We start from the raw sequence: 17818 nt of genomic DNA, 5'->3' as shown, positions 1-17818 counted from the left end.
CCTGTGGAGCGAGGCAGCACTTTCCAGGTCTTGTGGTCTTCACAAAGAAGCACTTGCTAAGCTCTTCTTGTTGGCTTCTAGCCTGCGCCTTATGGTTACTAGCCCATCCCCCAAACTCTTAATTTATTTTATATACCACACTGTAATTTCAGTGTCAGAAATGTGTATATGTTAAAAAGCAGAAGGGCTTTGTAGATTCACAGTAAGTGTCTGGGGGAAATAATCATAACCCCAAACAGAGGCCTGAATAGCTGGCCTGTGGGCTGAGGAACAGTCTGAGTCCTCCAACATGTAATCTGTGTACTTTCTAGAGCTAAATATTTTTTCGGAAAGGTCATAAGTAACTTTTAACCTGTCCATTCCTCCCTAATAGTAGGGGGAAGGTCTATCTGTGATACTCTGCATATGGCCATCCTCTTGCTTAGACTCTTCTGTGGAGAGTAACATTAGTTTTGCTTCCTTGTGAGCAGAAGGTGTTGCTAGGTCCTTAGTGCTAAATTGTAGTGAGACAGATTAAGAGTGATTTTTCAGCTGGGATTTTAAATGAGATAAGGCATCAAAAAAGGGGAATGCCAGAATAACAATCTGCATAGTAGGAGCTGGACAAGGGAAGTCCTGATAGTGCTTTACACCAAGTTCTGGCGAGTAAGAGGGTCAAAAAGAGGAATAACAAAGAGAAGTTGGGTCTGTAGAACCATTTCCATTAATTAGTTTCTATGATTGAAAGTAAACAAACGAAAAGGATTTCATTTCACTTGGGTTTTTTTTCAATCTTGTAATTAATCTTTTATATGAACATAAAGTTACATGAGTACATGCCTCTTTTTACAAATGTGTATTTTTATATATTTATATTACACACGTGCTCCTATGTATTTATAGCTAAGATAGGGACAGTTAATCTTTCACCAGCAGATAAATAGATTGTAATATAAATGTGATCAAATCTTAGGTAGGCATGGGCCAAAAAACTTCTGCTAAACTTTGGTCTATTACATTACCCTTTAACTGGTCTACTGGAATGTGGGATTCAGACCTGTGCAGAGTGACACCCATTGTGTCAGTTTTGGTAATGACAAAACTGGGTTGTACCCTTCCCGGTTGATCATTCTTTGTGACTATTAGTGCTCTGGTGTTGAAAACTTCATTGGCTGAGTAAATTATCTCTGTGACAGAGTCAGGCATTGCTGTTGTTCATGACAAACATCACATGGATCACAGAGGAAAGCTGGAAAGGAGAGCGGGCTTCCTGGAAAAGGAGTGATTCCAAAGGCTGTGCTTTCTGTTTAAGTTCAGCGTGTCTATTCCTTATCATTCTTAAAACTTCTGTTTGCAGCATGAGAGATTATTTGCTGTAAGGTATTTTTATAATAGTCACGAGTTACTTGAAATATCTGCTTGAACAGTTACTTTCTGTGCTTTCTGTACAGCTGTATTATTGGTTTGATAACAATTTGCAGTCATAACTAGTTGGAAATAGGGGATCTCTTACAAAGATCAAACAACTTATTTCCTGCTGTCACGTGAAAGCATTTACATTGTGAGCAAAATGCATGCCCTTTACCTTCTGCTTTGTTGAAAACTTGCATTTATGTTGCCTTGTTTTACTGCATTACTTTAGGAAATAATAGGTGGCAATTTTAATTCCATCTTGTTAAGTGTTACATTTTTAAGTGTCATCAGTCATCCCTAAATGATTCCAAATGGTGTTCCTGATGTTTTTTTGTGTTCCTTGTGTCATATGGCAAGGTTTGTCTTCAATTGATGATTTATTACCTGCTGATTACACAGAACAGATTGTTAGAACCTAGCATTGCTGGAGGTACTTGACTGTGGGCTTTGTTGTTCTTTGAAGCTTTGTTTTCAAGCTTTATGGGTGCTGTGTGCTTTGGTTAAGTAAAAAAAAAAAAATGTTTCCTCAGCTGTTTAGACGCCTGGCTCTCTGATCACCTGTGACATACTCCAAAATGGAGTTCTATTACATAGTGTGAAATTGGAAAATCTGTTGTGTGTGTGTTCTAATGGATGTGACGGTCATTAAGTATATGAGTCTTCTGACGTTGTAATCAGATGTGATTCAGTCTGTTAAATATCCATGAAGCAACATCTGCTTCACAGAGTGACCTTCTGCTGAAGAATACTTAGCATCTATTAGCAGATCATAGTGCAGAGCTGCCTTATTTGGAATGCACTAAACTAGAGTAGTCTACTGCTGTTTAGCAACTAGCTTGTAATAATTTATTGCAGTTAAATAAAGCTTAAAAAACTCCATTAAATAATTACAGGGATTATAAGCATTTCGAAAACCTTTGTGTTCTACTGAAATTACCCATTTAATTTCAGGGTTGGTTTGTTATACAAAAAAAAAAAAAAAAAAAAAAAAAAACTGAAAACTAAAGGCACGTTAGGGGATCTGTCAGATGCTGTTTTCCGTAGGTGTTAATAAAACCAGATTTAAAAAAAAAAAACAAAAAAAAAAACCTGAAACAAATTAAAACCAAAAGCAATTTTACCATCTGTTGTATATTAATTAGAACTTTGTGTATCAAGGGTAAATTCTCTCTTCAAGAATGTCACTGAATGTCTGCTAATAAAATAATATGCAAATATATTAGACGATAGGATCATATTGAATTTCACATTCTGCTTTGGATGTAGCAACTGCTGAGACGCTGTATAACGAACTTTTAATTTTCTTTCTTCTTAGAACAACCTCCAAATAACCAAGGCCAGTCGACCCTGCAGCCTTTGCCACCTTCTCACAAGCAACATTCAGCACAGCATCACCCATCCATCACCTCACTTAACAGAAACTCACTGACAAATAGGAGGAATCAGAGTCCGGCCCCGCCGGCTGCTTTGCCCGCCGAGCTGCAAACCACACCTGAGTCAGTCCAGCTGCAGGACAGCTGGGTCCTTGGCAGTAATGCGCCACTGGAAAGCAGGTAATTACTTAGGTACTACTACAGACTGGCATTTCTGAAGAAAATATTTAACTTGAAAGATAGCCAGCAGCTAATACTTCCCCTTATTCAGCAAATAATGCTGAAAACTTTTCAGTACCAAACTATCGTCCTCGCTCCAAAATCCAGAATGCCACTCTTTTCCCTTATTATGTTTATGGCACAGTAATTGGATGTGGAAAATAGCTTAGTTTTTCCAGATGAGCATTCTCCTTCCAGTTCATCATTTGTGACTTTTGACTGTTTGAAGAAATGTCTTGTTTTGCTTAACAGAAATGTTTTGTGTTAAATATACGCTGTCATACATGTCAGATGTGAATGAACTTTCAGTAATGCTTTTTAACTCGAGTACTTGGTAGCTTTCAAGGAATACCTATGTGAGACAGATGTTTTCTAAACTCATCTAGGGTTTGATGAGACCAAAGAATCGCTTTGTTCTGCTATGATGATTAATTTGTTCCCATTCTTTTTTGTCTTTTACAATTGATAGCTGGCTCTAAGAAGGGAGCAACTAATATAAATGGTGACATGCTTCTGTAGATGCAGATGATGTATGATGCAGAATGATCTATTAAAAAAAAAAAAAAAGAATTATAGGGCTTACTGGCACAGAGCTGAATTTACCTACAGTGATTAATTAATACTCATGAAACAGTCAATCAGCACTAATTTTTTATTAGCATAAGCCATAATATTCCAATTTAGTCATCAGAATTGAACATTTACAACTATATTGAAGCTGACAGTAATTCTTGAAAATATTTATGAAATCCCTTTAGTTCATTCTTTGAATCCTTTTAGCTTATGATTTGCAGTGAAATAATAATAGTCCAACTGATTTTGAGTACCGATCAGAGCATACGTGACCTAAAGGTTTTCTGTTAGGTTGTTTTGTCCCTAGAGATGTTTCAAGCAACTCTTGTTTGGAGCATAGGTCAGCTCCCCAAAACTAAATGCTACTGCAGTGCTTAGCGTGCTTTAGCACTGTGAAACAGGATTCCTTTGAAAGGGATTTCATCATTGTATTCACATAATTTAGTACATTGAGAAAATGTTCAGGATTTTTTAGAGCAAGAGTTTGTAGTGGAAAAGAGCATAAAGTGTATGGATGATTTCAGGATGCTTGGTTGATCGTCTGTGGACAGATGAGGTCTTTGATATTTGCTTTCATTGCCATGTCTATTTTCACTGTTTTTATAAATGTACTTGAATGAGAATACCACTTTCAGTCTGGATTAAGTATTTTTTGTCAAAGAGATACTTTTAATCTTTTAAGTGTTCTTGGTGAGAAGCTAAGGATGTTTGAGTGTTCATGTTTTGAACACTTGTACCTGAATTGAAGTGTGAAAGTTTCACATTAAAACTGAGACAGCTTTACTGTAGTTTCTCTAATAGTATCACCTGGCTGGAAAGCTTGAGGTGAAGAACTCGTCATTGATTTTTCTCTTTTTGGTTGAAGTTCCCTACTGAGTGTGATTTTTAGTCTCAATTTCAGCTATATTAACAACTTTGTGATAGGTTTCTTCCTTCATCCATTTCTCAGCCTAAAAGAAAGTTTATTTCATCCTTGGCAGTATTTTAGCTTATGCCCATACTCAGCTTTTCTTTTTTTTATCTTACTTAGATGACTGTCATTTAGAGCTACAGAATGTGAATGTCAGCATATATACATAGCTATCTTTCTCTCTCTATAGGCTCATATTGGTGATGGGTGGCATAAAAATGAAATACAGCTTGCTGTCGCATATAGCTGGATAGTGAATAGGATGTTTTTGTATATGCAGGTGAGAAGGATATATTTGCAGAACCTGAGAGAGGTTTCAGTCTCAATGATTTTGTGGTAGTAAAATGGATGACTTTCAAGATATATATTCTATAATATTGCTTTCAGTTGTATATTTGATAGAATATGCTGCAGTTTGGTTCTGCATAGTGTTAATACTTTTGTGTAAAGCATTGCTGTTAGTTTGTAAATGGATGAACTGTAAGTTGATAGATTAATAAAGTCCAATCAAAATTCTAGTATTCTGTAAAATATAAGAAGAATTTTATGGTGGTCTGAAACCACAGCTTGAATTGTGTGTGCTTCTTGCATCTTCGATGCCATTTTTAAATGACAGCAAACTTATGCAGCAGTAACAAAAATTGACCTCTCTCTTCTAAGGCTGAGAACTGCTCCAAAGGTAATGTCTGCTATTTTAATATATTGGCCCAGAACATCAGAAACACATATAGGTGGTACGACAGTAGAGTTGAACCTTCCCACCAGTATTCCATTATGTTTTGTGTGACAGGCGGCAGCAGAGGAAGTACATAGAAAGCAAAGGGGTGGAATTGAATTCTTCCGTGAAGAAAAAATGGCACCCACTGGCATTCATCAATGCTTTCTGAACATATAGGGAGACCAAACATTGGATGTGAGCACAGTGAGGTGGTGGGTGGTGCATTTCAGCAGTGGTGGTACTAACGATCACCTCCACTGGTGCGGATTCTTAGGAGCATGGCATGCAGGCTCCTGTGCATCACTGGCAAAAAATGCATAACTGGTGGTGGTGACTGTGTTGAAAAATGGCATTTCATAGATGAGAATTTGTACTGTCAAGTAGTGTTATTGTGCTCTTTGTATCAGTTTTTCTTTCCATGGAAATAAATAGGATAAATTACTTTCAGAGCAATCTATGTAAAATGAGCTTTTGGAAACAAAAATATATATTTCCTGCTGATTTTTTTTCTGATTTCTTGCAGGCTGCAGGACATTTCTCTTGGACATTTAATGATATCTTGCTGCAAGTTGGGTTCAGCTAGGGAAACCAGCGCCAGTTAACAATAGTAACTTGCAAAGGAATATAAAGCAGGAATATATGTATATGTGGCTTCACATTTTGTTCTTTGAATTATATGCTGGACAGCCAAAATCATACAAATGCATGAATAGTTGCTAGGGGTCTTTTATATCATAAATGACAATTAAGTAATTAAATATTAGTATTTGTTTTTCTTACCATGGCCTTTAAAATTTAGTATTGCATTTTTTAGATTTAGCACTTCTATTATTCTATGCTTTTATTATTCTATACTTACATTCTTTAGATTTAATAACATACTCTCAAGCATCAAGATCATTACTTACATTTTTGTGGCCTTTGCTTTCAAGGAGAATCTAAACGACTGAGATTTAAGAATACTTAGTAAATCACTTCTTTAGATGCTTTCTTTGTTAAATCTTTGCTGAGTTTTTTCTGATGTACTATCAATTACATAAGCTAGAAATGAGCAGGGGAAGAGTATGTCATCAATTTGTTTATAAAATCAAGCTAGTATCATTTCTTAGGCAATATTTTATTAATTTTAGACTGACTATCTAAGATGAATTGTCAGCAGGGGGAAAATTTACATATTCCAGCCCAGGAATAAATTGGAGAGTAAATAAAAATCTGAGAATAAGTCTTTACACAAATTTAGTCAGAACCTGTGCTGAGCAGTATGTGAACTTTGTGTTCTCTTGCTTGGCTTGGTGCGTAACATAACTAGTGTTAAGAAAGAAGGCGGTTTTATATAATGAATTGAGAATGTTTAATAGAAATTATTGAAGAAGCTAAGTAGTTTTCTCACAGTTCATACTGATATCATATAATCTTCTCTTACCCCTAATTTATTCTTAAAAGTGGAATAGGTGGAGGCATTACTGTATTCAGTTTTCTGGTAATTTTACTGAGAAGAAAGATGGAAAAGTCTGAAAAAATGCTTGATGACTGAAAAACAGCTCGGTATTTTGAAGCATTAAGTAAGGTTACTAGATTACCTCAGAGGTGACACAACCAAAACAAATTCTAGCATATGCTACTTCAGAAACATTTTACAAGCTTCATCCAAACTTCATTTTACCATGCAGAGATTTTAGGAGCTCCTAAGGTGTGATGAGCTCTCAACATCCACCTGTCTTCATTGGGGTGGATTGCAGCACTTTCAGTATTGATTAAGGTGGGGAAAGAGTTTTCATAGCTTCCAGGGTACCCTTAAATCAATTTGTGTAAAGCCTGATTGATTTTCTGCAGAACCGCAGTAGCGCTGGAAGTTCAAGTCTGTTCAAAGCAGCTGTTTTATGCATTCCAACCAATAAAACAGTGTCCAGCTTAATCAAATTCAAAATTGTTTCATTATGTAAGTCTTGCAGGTTTTCACATTTGAACTTGATTAAAGATGTAATTTATATTAAAAATGAGCAGTGCACAGTAAAAGCACAGTTTGGGAAAGGAATTCAAGTCCTGCTCACCTGAAGACCTTGAGTATTGTTTTGGCCATGTCATATTGCCAACCTGCAAAGAAAGAAAATGGTTCTTCATTTTACTTGGGTTGCTGGGAGAATGAATGCATTTTTCAAGACTGAGATTCATAACTATGGAGACGGTAGATAACACAAACTTGAAATGTTATTCCGGGCAATCAACTAATATCATTTCTGATGTCTCAACTTGGACAAAAAAAGTTGCTTCTATGTGACAAATTTCTTGTACAGTCATGATGCTACCTGTATCCAAGCCCACTGGCCCCATATGCTTGTAAGTTCCCCACAGTGTGAGTTATCTGTTGCATTAGATTTCTGCTTGATGTCTCTGGCATCCTTCTGGCACATGAATCCTGTTCTGTCATCATGAAGACTTGCAATATGAGCATGCTGTCTCTTTTGTCTCATGTCCTAGGCAAGCACCAGTAGAACAGATTTCAGTGTTATTTGCACAGAGTTACTTGAGATAGCCATTTCTCTATTCAAAGAGGTGCAATTGTTGAAGCAAGCATGGATGCAACTTTAGGAAGAATTCCAAAACTAATCTTCTCATTGTTTAAGTAGAGTAATAAATATGCATCTTACAGCAGTAATTGTGCCTAGTCATGGGGATAAACTTTCATTTCTCACCATTCCCTGAGTGAGCTAATGTCTGGTGTGTCCTTTCCTTGCCAGGCTGCTGTGGGGCACCATGTGAAGAACATGAGATCTGCACTCAGTGTCAGCTGCCCCTCAGCGTGTTGACTGGCTGTGCATTTTATAGTCTCTGTTCTATGTCAGTGCTTTCTCGTCCAGCCCTTGGAGTAAACATCATCCAACTATGTACTGCTTAGTCCTAGCCTGTCTTTCTGTTGGTAGCAACCAGGAATTTGATACCAGGTCTTCCACAAAAGTAGCAGATCACCAAAGGGCAGTGTCCCCCTAACAGTAGCCTGGTAATAAACCCTGTGTTAGCATGTAGTTCCAAGAACAGTCCAGAAGGCAGTTAAGTCCTGCATTCAAAATGCAGTTGCAGTTTTTTACATCCATGGGAAAAGAAAGTTATTTAGTAGAATTAGTGAATTCTTTTTGTGGGATCTTCCCATTCATTAATTTGAAATTGCCACTCTAATTTCATCTTTTTGTATCTTTGTATGTAGAGAATTAGGAAATCAAGCAGTCCTTGCAAATGGTCATGACAACGTTATAGAGATGGATGTGTTTTCTCCAACATATCACGATAGCAGTTATGGGTATGTGACTCTAAGCGTTTGCATGATGCTAACTGTTGCCGCAGAAGGCAAAATGTGATTTTTTTTTTATAGCCTGTTTGCAGTGGTCAAAAAAAAAAACCCTCTGAAATAGACTTCATCATCTCTATATCATTTTGGTTGGTTTTTTTATTATACTTAAAATAATTTGTCATATAGATTCTTAGTAAATAAAAATCGATAAATTTTGACTGCCAAATGTAGTCGCTTTCACTTAAGAAAACAGAGGGGCAGTGGAGGTTGCATTAATTCTCTGTCCTGCCTGATTCTGCAAGCTGTTGCAAATTATTTGCATGCTTTTCTATTTGCCTGATCTGATTCTTAGTTTGTAACAACTTCCTATTTAGCAAATGTTTATGTTAGAAATATTGTGACGTACTGTTGAAGCATAGGCAATGACCAAACGAAGGGTTACTTTCTTAAATAGAATTGTGCATTTCATATGAAACGCTTTGAGCAGTTGGTTTGAAATTTGAACTGCTGATTGATAGATAGATAAATATGTAGGCAGGTACTGCTGATATTTAAAAAAAAAAAAAAAAAAAGAAAAAAATTCCATTCTTAAAATTAACATTTTAGTTCATTTAAATCAAATTTCTATTATGTAACTGTTCCATGTCTGTTTATTTTTTCATTAATATCTGTCCTCTACTCAAACTGCAATTTGCTTGTTGTTTACCAAATCAGTGTACACAATTTCTGACAGCCCCCATTCTCTTCCCCCCGCCCCCAACAACAACAAAAAAAAAATCCTGACAAAGCAATGTAATTTCTGGTGAATTCCAGCCTGCTATTCATCACGGTATGTTCAGTTTCGAAAATAATCTTTAATCATATTTGCCTTTTTTTCCAATGGTAGGATAAAAATTAGGACTTTGTCCAAATTCTGTTTTGCTAATTTTAAATCTTAAAATAATCAAGGTGAGTTAATGTTTGATTGAATTGAGGATTTATGCATCAGCATGCTAATAATTAATTAATCTGTAAAATCTGTTGACACCATACATTGATCTGCGTCACGTTCCAAAAATCTCTTAAAATTTCCCTTAGATACAAATTGAAATCAGCTGCAGTGAGAGAGTTGTGTGCTTAAATTCAGTTAATAATTTTCAGCAAACTCAAAGATACTGCAAATATTTGCAGGACGACTATTTCTTGTTAACTAAAAATATTAAGAGTAAAAAACAACCACAAGCCAAATAATACTGTTCCCTGTAGATCAGTACTATGGAATACTGATTTGGATGTGTAATTGCTGAAGCAAAGTTAATGGAAACGTGCCTGCTTTATGCTTTATACGTTTGCAATGGGACTGCCAAATGCAGATATTTTGGCAAATGGGGACTGTATTACATGAAATTCTTGTTGGTTTATGCTAGTTCAGGTAGCAGTACAATGAAATTTATCTTGTTTGTAATCCCTTCACTTTGAAAATTATGCTAGCAGGAATCATTTCATGGCATGAAAGTTGTCCAGAGATAATAACATATCAGTTCCAACACATAATAGATTTGAAACTGCAGTATGCTTTCAGCATGAAGATTCAGTTTATCTGTCTTGCTAACATACTGTGTCACAGCTAGAATCATTATATATTTGTTTCTCTGCTTTCATGTCATGTGTGTGTTACGTTATGGTATAGTATTTCTTAGTTTGTATGACTTAGAGAGAATATTAATCTAATGAATTTGACAATTTTAGTGTTAATAGTGATAATAGGAAAAGACACTTTGCATAGAAATTCTAATGATTCATATGCCTAGGTCATAGGAATAGTTGTTTATAGCTTTGAGATATTCGTATTTGTGCACTATGCATTAATTATCATAATTCAGCTAGAAATCTCAAGTTATTTTAATGGTCTGTATTGTAGGCTTTCCTTGGTATGGCCGCTCTTTTCCCTAATGTGTAAAAATGTTTGTATGTGTCTTGACAAATCAGTTTAGCTTGAAGTAAAGAGCCTGCTGTTCTTTTACCTAACATCTCTCTGAGTTACCAAGGTATCCTATTAGAATCTGGGAGAAGAAAACATGCTCTATCAATGAATGACTGTATTTAGATCTCTTGTAGAATCTAAATAAATCCTTTACATTTCCAGTTATTTATAGAATTGCTTCAGCTGCTGAACGTTTAATTTTTTACAAGGATAGGATCGGAAAACCTGTTGTACTCCAGAGCCTTATTACCGGGGATTGCAAAGACTGGGGATATTTTTCATGTGCTGGGGAGGATGTTCAGGGAGTTCAGTTTTAAAAAGTGGCTAGATTGTTACAAGGCCATGTTGAAATAGATCAAGAGGGAAAGAAATTAGGAGCACAGAGTAGGGGGAGAAATCTTGATGTGTCTGGGTGCAAAAGGAGTAGGTGTAGCTGTACAGATGGGTAGGGTGTATTAGTTCAGGAGAAACTACTTTGCTGGGCAAGGTAAATGCTATAGCGTCAGGGACTGAGTAGGATGAAAACCAAAATTGTTCTATGACCTTTACTGTTTGTGAGTGCTTATGAAATCCCTTTGAATAGCACGTAACTCATCGCCTACAGGATAGTCTCAAGATAATGAGAAGTCTTGGCTGCTGGTGTACATGTCATAGAAGAGAAGCTAGGAATCATCTCGCTCAAGACTTTCTATCTGTGGTGTTCTTTGTATTGAAAAGCTTCTTGTTGACAATCTCTGAATTTTCTTTAAATTTATCTTAAATTAATTTAAATTTTTCTTAAATTAAAAAAAAAAAAAAAAAGCAACTGCGTTTCAATAGTAAACTTGATAAAAGACAGTGAAGCAATATTGAGTTTGGTGAAAGAGTAAAAGACAGTGAAGATAAACATATCGTAAGTTACAAGTTAACATCTTTTTACAGTTACATGCTTGCAGTTGAGCATGCCAGCCCAATCAGTGCAACTTAAGTTGTACCAGAAAATAATTTCAATGGAGTCTGCGAATTCTTTCAATCACATCCAAGTGAGTAAGAAAATGTTACTAAATATTGTGACAAAGCCGAGACCTTAATGACTTCATAATATCAAAATCCAAGGTCTCAGTTAATGTTGGTTGTGCAGTGAGAAGTCCAGCTCAAAAAAAGGCATCTGCAAAAAATGGATGTTGTTAAAAGGATAGCTGTCATTCTGTCTGAGCACAAGGTGTGATCCTCTGCCTTGCTGAATCTCTGAATGCTGATCCCTCAAGTCTTTTTGCAGGTTTTGGTATTTTGCATATGGGACAATGTGCAAGTGTAGTATATAAGTTCCCAACAAGGAATGATAAGAGCCTAGAAAATAGGAGTGATAGGTGCATCACATGTATGTGTGGAGTTGCCAGGTTGGTGGCAGTGGCTCTAACTCAGGTTATGACAGTGCTGTCACTGCAGTGACATGAATCTGGCTGTTTGAGTGACTGCTGGTAGAGCAGTAGTGGCAGCACAGAGTTCAGCATGGATTATCCCAGGCTCTGAATTGCAAGGGAGCTGCAGCTATGAGCTGTAAGTGAGCTGAGGTTCACAGATCTATGATGATGGAAACTTCAGCCCTCTTGCAGCTTGAGGCAGAATCAGATCCTTTCAGCCAGTGGCAGAATAGTATTTCACTCCTTTAACTTCTCTCTGATTTTTAGCTCCTTTTAAAATGTCCAAGTAGCCCAGTCAAGTCTTCCTACTGCAGGTGAAATTGCAGCTTCTGAATTAAACTGTTGGGTAAATATCACAGCTCTGAGATTCTCTTAAACTGCATTTGCTTTTTTGAAATTGTCTCAGTGTGTACTTCAAGGCATTTGCAGAAATTGCTGTCTCAGATTGCTAAAGACAGCAAAAGATACTGAAAGAGATTAGATGAGTGCTTGTGTTGTGCCTTTCTTCTTTTGACTTTTTTCTTCCCTTGCAACCTAATTTATTCAATATTTCAAGAGAGGATCTAGTCGAGATTAGAGTTCTTCATCTCAGAGACCTCTCTCTGTCTGTCTCTCTCTCTCCCAGTTGGGATATGACTCCAGAAGAGCAGAGGACAAGATGATGAACTGTAATATAAATCTTTAAGCTCACTTGAACATTTCCAGTCCTCAGTGTAAAATTCAAATTCTTTCCTTTAACCTCCCATTCTTTGACAAGATGAGAATTGGAGTAACACAGGCACGTCCCCAGTCCAGCTCTTCCTGTGCCATCATGGTGGCAGCTCTGCCCTAGGCATGCAGCCATTTCTTAGTACTAGCTGAACCTCAATGTGTCATCGGTAGTGTGTGCTGAAACCAGGGCATGAAGATGGCGGCAGAGGGGCAGTCTGACAAATTGGCTTCTGACATGGAAGTGTGGATGAAGCAAAGGGATGAAATTGAATTTCTCCATGCAGAAGAAATGCACCCACTGACATTCAGTGATGCTTTCTGAACTCTTCTGGAGACCAAACAGCAGATGTGAGTGCAGTGATGCAGTGGGTGGCACGTTTCACAGTGGCGACAGTGACAATCAGTCACATCCGCTGGTGCAGATTGTTATGAGCACAGCATGCAGGTTCTTGTTCATTGCTGGTGAAAATGCATAGCTGATGGTGGCGACGGTGCTGAAAAATAGTGTTTTGTAGCTGGGAATTTACCCTGTTTAATAGAGCGTTGTTGTGCTCTTTGTATCAGTTGTTGTTTGGAGTAACCTTTGCAGATGCGGCCCTGAACTGTTCACTCTGTGTGGCCCAGACAAACCAAGAAGTTGGACCCCCATGTGTAGCACAAGTACTATCACTACCCAGAAATTCAGGAAGGGGCTTTCAAGGCTGTTCCCAGCAGCTGGTACCCGCTTCTGAAGTGAATATCAGCAACAATGACAGTGGCCACATCACTTACTGTAACTTAGATGGAAGTCAGTTTTAAAGTTAGACTTCTAAGAAACCCAGAAGAAGCCTGTAAGGAGAGTTGAGTCAATTCATATTGTTTGAGCAATATATGAATCTAGTTTCTCTCTCTTCTGTAGAAGAGGCAAGTAATGGGACTATACTGCAGAAAAGAATATGAGTAACTAAAACTGTGCCAGTTTCTTTGTTTGCCCATGCAGCATCTTTACATCTGATTCCTCTGCTCACTTCTGCAACACAAAGTGCAGCTGAGCGTTGTCTGTTTCCCTTGCTTATCATTACAGAGCACAGCATTGCAGAGAGGAGCACAAAAGAGCAGACTCAGGACAGCCTGATTATTCTGATTCTTTTGATCCTAGATATGTGTGTATATTTATGTATGGGGGTGTGTGTGTATATATATATATATATATATATATATACACATCAGTGAAGTGAAACTCTTTCTTGGGAGAGAGCTATCTGCTCTAATCTCAGTTTGGAAGAATTATTACTAGGATGTTTACAAGTGCCATGTGTGTACTATAGCTCTGTATTCTTATTTATGCCACTGAGAATGCGGATACTTTCAAAAGGAGAGAATTATTCCTGCACTCTTAAAGACAAGAAGCTTTGGACTGTGGCTTTCAGAGCCAATTGAGGTGTACCTGTGTTTGGATTTCTGTTGGAAGCTTCTGCTGCAGATTTCCATGCCTCACTTTTCCAGTCTTTCTTTAGCAGCAGCCAGCAGTAACCTGTCAGGGAACAAATGTGGAAGAACACACAAGACTAAGGAAGACACTCTCAGCCCTACTAGGTTTTTTTTTCTTGGCTTCCAGACTTTAGTTTGTAAAGAAAGTGGGTCCTCAGTGTAAACTCAGCCAAATTCAAGCAGGTGTTACCATGTGTAAAGTGTTTCTCTGAAACATTTGAATAAGCTGTTAGAAGAGGCTTATCTCCAGTTCCCACAGATGTTTCCTCTGTTTATGCATATGGATAATAGTTTTCCTCTCTTTCTGTCTTTCTCCCAAGCTTGGATCATCATTTTATCTGATCTGATCTTGGAGCTTTTTCTAGGATTATTCTGCTCAGAGAAAATGGAAATTCACTTTTTTTTCTATACAATTTGTTATTGCATTTCTGCAGAGAAAACAAAATAAGACAAATTCACAAGATACTGTAGTTTCTGTGCTGGCTTGGATTTACGTTAAATGCGGCCATGTGATTCTGTGGAAGTCAGTCATAAAGCAGTGCTGAGGGCAAACACCACCAACTACAAGGTTTCATCTCAGACAAGTGTTAACAGAAGATGAAGACAGGCATAAAGTGCTCACAGAGAAACAAAAATCCAATTCCTCTTGGAACCTACTGGGAATGCTGATCTCATGCATCAGTGAACCAGAGTTCATATGAGACCTAGCCAGTAATTTCTGTTATCTCTTTTACATCTTCTTTGTAATGTCAGTCAGCAGCGATTAATCTTCTCATTCCATCTGCTTCTTCAACTCAGTGCAAGGAATCAGATTTATTGATGTGATCTATCCATTAGTGAACCAGGCTGAGCTCTCTAATGTCAAATGGCAGGTGAGGGTCATGGTCTCACTCAGAGAATCCAGATCCATCCAGAGTGAGTAGGGTCTGCCAAGAGCACCAGCCAGTAGATGCAGTGCAAGTGATTGATTGCAATCTCAGACTGCCGTTGTGTTTTTTTTTTTCTCTCCGGTTAATGGTTTCTGTGTGTTCTGACGGCTAATGTATCTAGTAGGGTTTTTGTAAGCAGAGAAAGAGCGTGGTAATCCATTCCTGGGAGGGAAAAAATCAGCTGGTTTGGCTTAAGGAAAGTCAGGGAGAGATAAACACAAAAACTTACACGAGAGTTGGATCAAGTTAAGATATCTGCAGCCAGATGCAGCCAATACTCTCTTGGAGTTAATTCCTTAAGACTCGTTGATTTTTATTTTATTTTTTTTTTAACAATAGTGGCAAATAGAACACTACATCTCCATAGAGATAGATGCATCCTATCTCTGCTTGTGTCAGGAAGGAAGCATTCAGGATGGAGAACTAGAGCTTCTATAACTCAGGAGTCTCTGCTGTCTCTTGCCTACGCCCTTTGGAACCATTGGAAAAATAACAAGATCTGCTGTAGGTTCCCATATATCTTGCTAGCTTGCATTGGCTTTGTGGTGCTGCCAAAGTTTTATACGAGGTGCTTGTATACTTTCAAAAAGTAGAATTACTGATTGCTGCTATTCCCCAAAAGGTAAATTATGAATTGTGACCATTTTTAGACAAAACCTGCTATTCTATTTTTTGTTCAAGTTAGCAAGCACCACAGCTTGTATCCAATTCAAAAATAAGTTAATTACAGTTTTTATTCTAATACATTCAGTAATACCACTATACAACCTGTCAAAATCAAGCCATTAGGATTACTATCCCTTTCTGAGTAGTAAAGTCGTATCTCCTGAAGTACTGGCCCTGAAGTTTATATCACCAAGACATAAATTCTCTAAAATGTACATTTCTCTCAGCGTGCGTTCAGCTGAGGTATTTTCAACAGAAGTTTTTTCCACCACTTGAAGATATCAGAATATGATTGATGTGTACCCACTTTTAGGTGTCTGAGGTGCAGATATACTCTATCATGCCTCGGAGCGAATCCAGTGTAACAGATTGAGGACTGCAGCAAAACAGATAAGAACATTTACCTCAGCTTGCTTACAAATTTATTTCTTGGTGTAGTAATGTCCACAGATTCAACACTCCTTAGAGGTGAATAGATATTTTTTAATAGAAGGAGCTGTGGCAGATTTGAGTTAGTATTTGAGGAGAGATCAGCCTGTGTCCACGGTGTGAAAATGGGTGTGCTCATTTTACTAAGTGGTTAGCTTGTGATTACAGAAGACAGAATGACTTCTTCCTCAATTGGAAAAGTTGAGTAAAATGCAGTAACTGTGTATCCAACAGTAGCCTCCTATGCTGGCAATTGCTTGTTATGTTTAGGTTTTTTTCCTCAAATCACAAAGACAACAAAGGAGTCAAAGTTATAAAATTGGTGGCCTTCTTACTTACACAAAGTAAAATTTCAGAGACTTGCAGATATACTCATGTATCTCATTTGGAGATCTGTTGGTACTAAAAGGTAAAAGAGCCATATCCAAAAATGAACATTAGGGAAGGGTTTTCTTTCTTCTTTCTCACCACGAGTCACTTTCTTTTCTGTTGTCTTCCAGATGTTGGTTTTGTTGTATACTGCACCAAAACAGCAGGTATCTGAAAATAGCTTTTCTCAACTCCACAGTTGCTTTTGCCTGACCCTAAATCTTCCTTATTTTGCTTTAAGCAATTACTTCTTAATATCTTTATATGTTCTACTCTAGAATGAAAAATGAATCAAAGAGTAATTTTATAAAAATGTTGTTTTTATGTACCACAGGGCAAACACTACATACTCATTATAAAAGAACAAGGGAACGATCAGTTGAATTTAAATTGAAATTGATGGAAGAAAACACATTTTGACACAATGCATGTTTAGTCTACACAGCAGAATACCCCAAGACTTGAGTAGAAGCCCTAGTTTTGAACAATTTATAGACATCAAGCTACTACTGGATAAGTTGTTTGGAAGACTTTAGTTCTGCAGTTTGTATTGTCCTCTTCTAGACAGGATGTTGTCCCTGGTAATCTACCCTGCTGTTGTAAGGATTCTTTCTGCTTATTTGCTTTACTATTAAATACATAACTGTTCTCCATCAAGTAGGAGATCTTTCTTCTATACAATTTTTTGAAGCAAACTAACAAGCTTGTGTTACCACCTGTGCTCATAGGAAACTTCCCCATGCGCTGTTTTTCAGCCAGAGATAACTTCAAATTCCCAGGAAAGGGAGAATTTCTAAGAAAAAAGGATGACTTCTGCAATGAAATCTTCTGAGCGTTAGTGTTTCCTTAGTGGTGTGTAATGATTGGAAGAGCCACATGGAATTAAGACCATCATGAAATGATAGGACAGTAATTAGAGCAGTATAGAAGACAGCACTACAAGAAAGCCTCAGTCTGTGATGGTATTTTGTGTGCACTGACACCATGTGCTTTGTTTTTTGAATCACTGAAGTGTTTCTATTAAGAAACATGACCAAGCTAATTGATTTTTTTGCATTCCAGATTCCTTAAGTGCTAATAGTGCATGACAGTACAGTAGGTTCAAATATATGGGAAGGAGGGATTTGGGTTTTTTAAGGACATATATTCTAAATATGGTTTTATTCTGAATTGAAGATATTTTATCCGTAAGATGAGAGGAGAGGAGTGTTTTGGTTTTGTGTATTCACAAAGCCTGGTGGTATTGACCTTTAACCTGTGACAGCAGTTTCTGGTCACTGTCATAATCTAAGTAACAGCACTACAAGAAAATATCTGTTGTGGTAATAAAACATGATGTATGCTCTGACATGCCTAAAGGAGTTCAGAAGAATTTCACTGCACCTTCACATTTCCTTGTTTAGTACA

The 17818-nt window shown here is 37.3% G+C and overlaps 1 protein-coding gene across 7 annotated transcripts in view; it reads left to right on the top strand.

Moving 5' to 3' along the window:
- TENM3 (teneurin transmembrane protein 3) overlaps positions 1–17818 on the top strand; it is a gene marked incomplete at both ends in the record, with an annotated part of 305029 nt that overhangs the window by 169958 nt on the left and 117253 nt on the right. For 5 of the 7 annotated variants that reach the window (XM_079534385.1, XM_079534384.1, XM_079534383.1 and 2 more), the window contains one exon: positions 2708–2945. In XM_079534385.1, the coding sequence (XP_079390511.1) occupies positions 2708–2945 (238 nt within the window). Of the gene's footprint in view, positions 1–2707; positions 2946–8387; positions 8481–17818 lie in introns of all 7 variants that reach the window. The other 2 variants (XM_079534380.1, XM_079534379.1) reach the window with 1 other exon arrangement.

The sequence above is a fragment of the Tetrao urogallus genome, assembly GCF_951394365.1.
Source record: "Tetrao urogallus genome assembly, chromosome: 4".
In the NCBI taxonomy this organism is placed as follows: Eukaryota; Metazoa; Chordata; class Aves; order Galliformes; family Phasianidae; genus Tetrao; species Tetrao urogallus.
Note: the sequence above shows the minus strand (reverse complement) of the source record. Positions and strands in the feature narration are given on the sequence as shown.